Genomic DNA, 8,616 nt, shown 5'->3' with positions numbered 1-8,616 from the left:
CTTCAATACAACTACAATATAAAAGCCCAAACTATCATAACTAACGACACATGGGACCTTCAGGTGAGGCACAGCTCAGCTGAAATAGATGGCACCTTAGCAAAAAAGCCTGAGGGGTTTAAAAACAAATGTGGCCCCTGGTGAGGGAAGGGAGGGAGTGGGGGTCCCAGCCCTGCCTAGAACTCTTTGGGTCACTGTGGAAGAGCCGGAGGGCAATGGTGGCTCTAGGTCCCATGTGGTGGAGCCCAGCTGGCTCATGGGACAAGCACTGCAGGGTGTTTCCTCCTCCAGACCAAGGTACGAGCCAGGCTGGGGTGTTCTGGCACTTGGGTTGGTGCCCAGACAGGTCCCCAGCACCCAGACAGTGACATCCAGCACTGAGACAGTGATGTCCAGTGCCTGCTGTGCTGGGGTGGCCTCATCTGCAGCCCCATGGACATACAGCAGGGCTGGAAAATTGCACTGGCACGTATGTGGATCCACCATGAATCGCTGCCCCTTGCCCCAGGCTCCTGCTGAGGACAGTGCTGGACCCACCAGCTCCCAGAGCAGCACCATGTCCCACGGAACGGCTGTGGCTTGTATCTCCCAGATGTCATTTCTGCTTAGAGAAGCAAAGCGAAACCTGATCTCTTCATGCAGGCGAAAGCAGATCCGGAGGCACCAAAGGAAAAGCGAAAGCTGAGCGGGGAAGCCAGGGCCATGAGCGCAGCCCCCCAGCACTTAGGGCTGAACATCTCCTGGGTGCCTTGCTCAGACGTTTGTACCTCACTCGCTGCCAGCCATAGCCAAGCCCACAGGTGCCTGGGTGAGCAGAAACGAGGGCTCTTCCCTGACAGGACAAGGTCTTGCCATCCTGGACATTGGCACGCCGGCCAGTATCTTGCACAGTGATGCCACACTCCACCACAGCCCAGTCCCCAGCATGGCCAGCAAGGCCTGGCTCCCCCAAACCGCAACAGTGCTGGCTCCTGCCACAACAGCAGAGAGTACCCTGAAGCCAGCACGGGCTGGGGGCACCTGGGGGTCTGCAGGGCACTGGGGACCTGCCACAGTCATCGCTCCAGCCTCGGTGGGTCCCAGCCCTGACTGCAGATATGCCATACCAGGAGAGCGGCACAGATGGCAAAGATGGAGACCCCTCCTCGGATTCACACAACCCAGCAGGCTGGAGCCACTCGAACTTGCTTGGAGCAAGAAATCCTCGGTGCGTGGGAGATTCCAGGTGCAAGAAGGAAAGTGAAAAGGGGTAGGGCTGCAGGCACTAGCGCCAGGTGAGGCAATTGCCCTGTGACTCATTAGCATGGAAAAGCCTTGGCTGTGAGCCATGCCACTGGAGTAGGTAAGGACAAGCCCGGATTGCTCCTTCCCAACTTTTGGAGCCATCAGGCTCGTTCAAGAGGAACTGGCTCCTGCTAGTGTCTGATCGTAGAAAGAAGATAGAAAGAACCAAAAAGTGCCCCAAAAAAGCTACCTTTAAAAATAAAAACCCTGGATGATGTGCAAGAGCACTGCCCATGGCACAGTGGTGCTGGGGCAGGGGACATCGGGTGGCCTCCACTCAACAAACATCACGACCCGTCCCCACTGGCCCAGGGTGTCGGTGCCACCGAAGCGCTGCTGCCCTGCTTCGTGCCCCAGAACCCTTCACCACCTCCCGGCACTCACGAGCTGCAGCATCCACCATGGCAATGCCAGGCTGGTCTGTGCTGCACTGCGTGCCTTGTGCCACTGACACCATTCCAAACGTGTTGATGATGCAGTCCTTGGGGTTACATCATGGCCAGTCACCCACTGCATCATTGCAGGGTATGTGCTGAGCGTGCAGCCAGTGCTGGGGAGGGAAGGGTTGTTAATTGAAAAGTTAATTAGCGAGCGGATTTAAACTTGAAGTTTGAATTTTAAAGTGCATCAAAAACCCACACAGGCCCTTTTTCCCCGGGAGACATCTCCCTGCCCAGGCAAGCTGCAGGATGCACCTCACCAGGCCAAGCCAAGGCAGCCGGACAGGCCACCATCCCCCGGGTTGCTGCGGTGTCTGGTGGGTTCCCAGGCAGCGAGAGGCCTCTAGTGCTCCTAGATGACAAGCACCATCCTCACCCAGCAAGGGAGCTTTTATGGGTGCTGCTCACCCAAATTCAACCTGTGCCCAGCGCAGCCTCTTCACCAGTAATGGTGGCCCAGCATCGCCGCTCCATGAGGTCTTCTCCTGCACATGACTGTGGACACAACAAGCTTTCCTCCCCATAGCTCTCCTCCTGGGACACCCCCCCCCCTTCCTGGGAGCCACCAAGTGGGGTCAAAGCCTTCACTTCCCACACAGGCAAGCTGAGCCAACACTCAGTGATCCCCATGGAGTTGTGCTCAGGGTTAAGGAGGTTCAGTGTCTGCACCTGAGAGCCACAGGACCACAGCTGAAGCACCTCCAGCCCCTATAAACCTCCCTCCAGGTGCTCTCTCTGGGGTAGGGAGCAGAAGTATCACTTCTACCTTTCTTCATAATGCTCTGAGATATAACACAGGGAGGCCACAACCCTACCCATGGCATCAGGGTAGCATTCTTGTCAAGAGCAGGAGTTACAGGAAAGGGAAAGGTCCCCCACAGAGGCTGTGACTTGACATATCTGGAAAGCAAACAGGAGGGGACCTGTGCTGGGCTGTGCCCAGCTTTGGACCTCATTGTCTCCATCTGCCCCTCCCCAAAACTCAGCCTCTAATCTTCCCTTTGAAGTATGGGTGAGCAATAGCAGGCTGGGACAGAGGGGAGCATAAACCTGCTCCCCTGTGGCAGCCACCCCAGAATGGCTCCAAGTTGTGCTGAGGGTGAGTAGCCTCACGAGGGCCACAGCAGGAGTGCTGCACAGCACCGGGCAAGCCTGGGGCAGATAAGCTGCTAGTATTTGCTGCACCCACTGGCAAGGCACCAGGGATGGGGTCACAGAGCGAGCAAGAACAGCCCCTTTCCAGTCAGCCTTCAAAGACAGCACATGGCTCCTAGCTTAACCTGCACGGGAAAGGGGGCAAACAGCCCCTTTCTACCTTAAATCCACCTACAGAATCAGAATCATCTCAGTTGGAAAAGATCTTGAAGCTCCTCCAGTCCAACCATGAACCTCCCACTGACCGTTCCCAACTCCACCAGATCCCTCAGTGCTGGGTCAACCTGACTCTTCAACCCCTCCAGGGATGGGGACTCCCCCCCCTGCCCTGGGCAGCCCATTCCAACCCCCAACAACCCCTTCTGGAAAGAAATGCTTCCTAAGAGCCAGTCTGACCCTGCCCTGGCACAGCTTGAGGCCATTCCCTCTTGTCCTAGTGCTTACTACTCAGTTAAAGAGGCTCATCCCCAGCTCTCTGCACCCTCCTTTCAGGGAGCTGTAGAGGGCGATGAGCTCTCCCCTCAGCCTCCTCTTCTCCAGACTAAACCCCCCCAGTTCCCTCAGCCGCTCCCCGTACAACCTGTGCTCCAGACCCTGCACCAGCTCTGTTGCCCTTCTCTGGACATGCTCGAGTCATTCCATGGCCTTTTTGGAGTGAGGGGCCCAAAACTGAACCAAGCCATCGAGGTGCGGCCTCACCAGTGCCAAGTACAGGGGTGAGATCCCTTCCCTATCCCTGCTGGCCACGCTTTTGCTGACACAAGCCAGGATGCCATTGGCCTTCTTGGCCACCTGAGCACACTGCTGGCTCCTGTTCAGCCAGCTGTCAGTCACCCCCCAGGTCCCTCTCTGACTGGCAGCTCTCCAGCCACTCCTCCCCAAGCCTGTAGCACTGCTGGGGGTTGTTGTGGCCCAAGGGCAGCCCCCAGCATTTGGCCTTAGTGAAACTCCTCCAGTTGGCCTCAGCCCACGGCTCCAGCCTGTCCAGGTCTCTCTGCAGAGCCTCCCTACCCTCGAGCAGATCAACACTCCCACCCAACTTGGTGTCATCTGCAAACTGACTGAGGGTGCACTCGATCCCCTCATCCAGATCATCAATAAAGATGTTAAACAGGAGTGGCCTCAACACCAAGCCCTGGGGGACACCACTCATGACCAGCCGCCAGCTGGATTTAACTGCATTCACCACAACTCTTTGGGCCTGGCCATCCAGCTAGTTTTTTACCCAGCGAAGCGTGTACCCATCCAAGCCTTGAGCAGCCAGTTTTGCCAGGAGACTACTATGGGAAATGGTGTCTAAAGCCTTACTCCCCTGCAAAACAGAAGGCCACTCAGGGCCTAGGTAAGCAGTGCCCATGAAGTGCAGTTATTGCCACCCCAGCAGGTGCTCTACAGCCTTTTGTAAAGAGAAGAACCAAAAGCAACTTTTTCCTCAGCCTTTTTTTTATTATTATAGTGTAAGAAATGCAGCAAGTTTCTCAGCTATTACTGTGATTCTCATCCCCCTGTGCAATCCAACCACCACCAGTATGAAACTGGACCTTTGCAGTGCTGAGGGCACAGCACTGGGCCAACTGGAGGACCAAGGTGGACAGGAACCCCAGAGCAGGCATAAACTGTCTGCTTCCCACAGAAGATCAAAATTTTAATCAGCAAAATAAGCATCGAACTACCCGAAGAATAAGAATGGTTACAAGTGGGGTATTAGGAGACAGCCCACTGCTTCCTTCCCTTCTAGCACCAGGTCAGAAGGGTTTCTTCTCACTGTCCTTTGCACCCCAGCACGCAGACATGCCTCACCCAGAACTCCACTGGGGTTTCAGGAGAAGAAACTCCCATTGTCTCCATCATCCTGAAACAAGAAGCAGAGGAAGGGTCTCACTCCACCCAGCCACCTCCCACCCAATATGAGGCAGTATCTACAACCTCGGAGATATGTCTCTTCCACCGAAAGCACAAAGGTCGTGATGGCAGATAGTTCCAGCACATACACAAGGGTTGTTCTGGTCAGTGAATAAGTTCACAGGCACAGGGATGCCTTCCCTTGTTGTGGGCCAAAATAGATTAAGATGCAACCATCAATATTTTTCCTGCTCTCTGCTAATCGAGAGCAAGGTGAAGAAACTTAAAATACTTCTGACATAAGACTTACATGGATACACCAGTGCAAGAACATACAGCTACATGGACTCAAAAGTTTAAGTCAACCGACTCAAACAGGTCAGTCATGCTGTGAGCAGCAGAGAATCTGCTCTCTAACCTCTGACAAGTCTCCATCCACACCGGGGGGGGGCGGGGAGGTGTGGGGTGGGCAGGGAAGGAGGGAGTGCATCACTTCACAGCTCACTTCCAGATTTGAAGGGGTCTCCACAATCTCACTCTTCATGTACTGCATAAGACAGGTCCTCTACTTCCTGCTTGCTTTCACAAGAGTTTTTCTTACTTCTTTTCAGTCTCCTGAAGGAGGGATGTTGCAGCTTTGGGGTCATTCTTCATAAAGGCTTGATATGGAGAGGCAGACTCCATGTAACCAACCACACCAGCAATCGTCATGGGAATTTTGTCAAAGATATCAGTGATTCTAGGAGGGAGACAGGGAATAAAGGAGCATTGGCATGTTAAATTTCAAAGGCAGAAGAGCAAGCACAACAGATTGAGGTGGTGGTGAATAAAATACCTGACACCATCAAAGGTCCAACAGATGGAAACAACATCAGATTGTGGCATTTGATGGGTCAGGAGCTCTAAGTGATGCACTACTGGAGAAGCAGAGATGGTCCCAAGGACTATCTAACAGAGGCTGTGACTTGAACAGCCCTTTTGATACGGGCCTACCTGCAGAGCCTTCTCCTCTCCAGCAGCCGGGACACTACTACCTCTGCAACAGCACCACCAACATCTCCTTTTTGCCTGCAGTCAGTCCCTGCCCCATGCCTTGGTAGGGAGGCAGGCACTGGCTCCCTGGAGGCCAGGGGCAGGTTCTCTCACTCCATTTTCCCCCTTCATTCATTAAGCCTCAGATTATCATAAGCTACCAGCTAAAAAAAAAAAAAAATCTAACCCAATCCTCGCTGGAGCAGGAAGGGTCCTTGCAGCCCTTAGACCACACTTGCTTGCCCAGCATAGAGCTACATTAAATCCAACAGGAGTGGAAATGCACCCACACAGCTCTGCCATGATGCAAAGGCATTTGCTGAAACCTGGCAGCTACCTGCCACAAACCCTTGTGTCCTTGCTGGGCCAGTGGCACAGCAGCCCCATGGAAGAGTGGAGACGCCACCTCTATCCACTCCCAGTGCTGTGCCAAGGGTTTCTGCTCACCTCTTCTTGTCTGGAAACGGCAAGGCCTCAAAGACCTCTTTGTAGTCTTCCAAGACGATTTTTAGTCTATTGTGAGAGTATTTTAAAATCAGGTCCCAGGTCTGTAAAGAGAGTATATTAAAAAACAAATACAAAGTTATTTGAAGCTCCAGTTCCCACTTAACTCAGGTTTGCTTGGCCCTAGATCTGATTCATTCATACATGTACTTTTTTAAAAAAATATTCCTTGGATTAAAATACACAAAATCTTATTTAGTGTCAAGAATTTAAGGATCCTATTTTATTGCAAAGATAAGTGTCCTAGCCTCCTCCCTACACTGCTTTTACAGTGAAAAAATATCCTTTTATCAAGTTGTTAAAAAACTTTGTCAAGAAACATCACTAAAAAAACCCCACCACACTTTCCAAACAGTTTCTACTTCCCATTCATTTCACTGTGATCAGAGCAACAGGAGAAGTCTCTTTGATGATATCAGCCTCCCAAATCTGCTCCGCAGCCCATCTCACCACACCAGAGTCTGTCCTATTAATCCTAATGTCCCTCTTCTCCTCATCCAACCAGCCTCAGTCCTGCAAGGGAACCACTAAACCCCCATCTCAACTTCGTCCCTGTATTTTTAACCATCCCTATGCCCCATCCTGCAATAGAAGTCCTCTAGTCATACCCTCAAGCCCATTGCTTCCCTCTGCATCAAAGTACTACACATTTCCTCCTGCCCAGACCAGGAGAGGAAGCCCTGAGGTTTAAGTGTCATCACCTCACCTCCCTGAAGACTTTGGTCAGTTTTTCAGAGCAGTTTCCATAGCGCAGACTCATGTCCACGGTGTAGGTACTGATGGCCACGCAACCACCTGGTTTCATCACCCGGTTTGCTTCTCTCATGAACTTCTCGATATCAAACCAGTGCGCAGCCGTAAATGACGTCAGGACATCCACCGAGGCATCTTCAAATGGCAGCTCCTCCGCAGGGCACACACTGGAGCGGGAGAAGGAAAAAAGGTAGTGTGTAATATGGAAATTAGGAAGTAGGATGTGAAGCAAATGGGCAATTTTTTGGAGTCAGTAATGACTGTTTGGGATGCAAGACCACGGCAAGTCTAGGATAATGCCTGTCCACACCAAGAATCCCATCAAATGGGATTGACTTTGGTGCCCGCTGGCTCTTACAACAATCATACTCACAAAACACCACCTCTGTGTGAGGACCCGAGTTTCACCTTCAGCTAAGAGTTTGCTGCCCCGACACTCACAGGTAGGACACGTTGGGCAGGGAGGGGGCATCCCTAGCCTCCTGAATCTGTGCTTCACTGATGTCTGTTCCCACCACCTTCTTGAAGTGCTCTGCAAGGAAGCGGGTGCCTTGTCCAGTCCCGCAACCAACATCTACCACCAGCTCAGCAGTGTTCGCCCTCTGCAGGGAGGAGGAGATGTGTCTCAGTGGGTGAGTGGCCACCCAATTTCTGTGCTTTTACCCCATTCCTTCCCCGCAGTGTGCACAGACAAACAGCCTTGACATGGCACAACCCATGGAAAAGCTCTTTGGTGCCCACATCTTGCCCTGAGCAAGTGGCACCCAGCAAGGTAACACCCCCAGCAGGGTAAATACTACTGCTCACAAATACTACTACCTTGGTTTTCACTACAGCCTGGCCATACCCCACTCACCTTTTCCTTCAAGTAGGTGAGGATGGTTTGCTGCAGCTCTTCACCTGGTGCAAACCTGTATTTCTGGTAGACAGCTGCGTGCCCTCTCCCCTCGAACATCTGGGTGGCCATGCTTGGGTGACCTGGTACCTGGGAGGAGGCAGCAAACCAGGTTTGTTACCGCAGGATCAAATTCCACCTGCTTCCTCAGTGCATGACCGCAGGCACCAGTGCCTCCAGTTCCTGGCAGGGCCCCGGGGAGGACTTTGCCCGTGAGGCTCCCCCAAGCAAGTTCGAACCTGCCCTCCAAGCGTCCCGCCTACAGGTATGAGCTAATTGTAGAAACAAACCAGCAGTGTCTGACAAGGAAAAGCTTTCTAGGTTTTTAAACCACTCTTCTCCTTACTCCTTTGCTTTCCTGCCCCAGCTGGGTATCTTCTGAAATGAATCACCATTAGAGCTGGAATATCTGTGAATCTGGGGGGACTGAGCAGAGCATCAGAAAAACTAACCACAGAAAAGTTTGGCGTTGTTTTTTGTGAGGAAACCCACGTTTTGGTAGTAGCAACACAATCACAGCAAACCCCACCTGTGCTTTCTGAACCGTCCGATATTTTTTTTTTTGCCCCTTTCTGCTCCAAGTCTCTTTTAAATCCAGAGCCCATTAAACCTGTCACCACACACAGAAGCGAGCCTGGCCTCCCTGCCGAGCCCCTTAAGCCTCCCACCAGCCCCCAAAGCTGCTCTCCCAGACCTGTCTCTTATACACAT

At 52.6% G+C, this 8,616-nt stretch overlaps 1 protein-coding gene across 3 annotated transcripts in view; it reads right to left on the bottom strand.

Moving 5' to 3' along the window:
• Window positions 1-4,310: 4,310 nt before the first annotated feature.
• LOC113482105 (putative methyltransferase DDB_G0268948) overlaps window positions 4,311-8,616 on the bottom strand; it is a 12,471-nt gene continuing 8,165 nt past the window's right edge. For all 3 annotated transcript variants that reach the window (XM_026852442.1, XM_026852441.1, XM_026852440.1), the window contains exons 2-7: window positions 7,867-7,995; window positions 7,452-7,612; window positions 6,964-7,177; window positions 6,201-6,301; window positions 5,323-5,460; window positions 4,311-4,731 (exon numbers count right to left, since the gene is read on the bottom strand). In XM_026852442.1, coding sequence (XP_026708243.1) covers window positions 4,641-4,731; window positions 5,323-5,460; window positions 6,201-6,301; window positions 6,964-7,177; window positions 7,452-7,612; window positions 7,867-7,977 — 816 coding nt within the window. In that variant the 5' untranslated portion in view covers window positions 7,978-7,995 and the 3' untranslated portion in view covers window positions 4,311-4,640. The remainder of the gene's footprint in view (window positions 4,732-5,322; window positions 5,461-6,200; window positions 6,302-6,963; window positions 7,178-7,451; window positions 7,613-7,866; window positions 7,996-8,616) is intronic.

Source organism: Athene cunicularia, assembly GCF_003259725.1.
Source record: "Athene cunicularia isolate RWA chromosome 7 unlocalized genomic scaffold, athCun1 chr7_part1, whole genome shotgun sequence".
Lineage (NCBI taxonomy): Eukaryota > Metazoa > Chordata > Aves > Strigiformes > Strigidae > Athene > Athene cunicularia.
The sequence above is the reverse complement of the archived record's forward strand: the minus strand, read 5'-3'. Positions and strand labels throughout refer to the sequence as shown.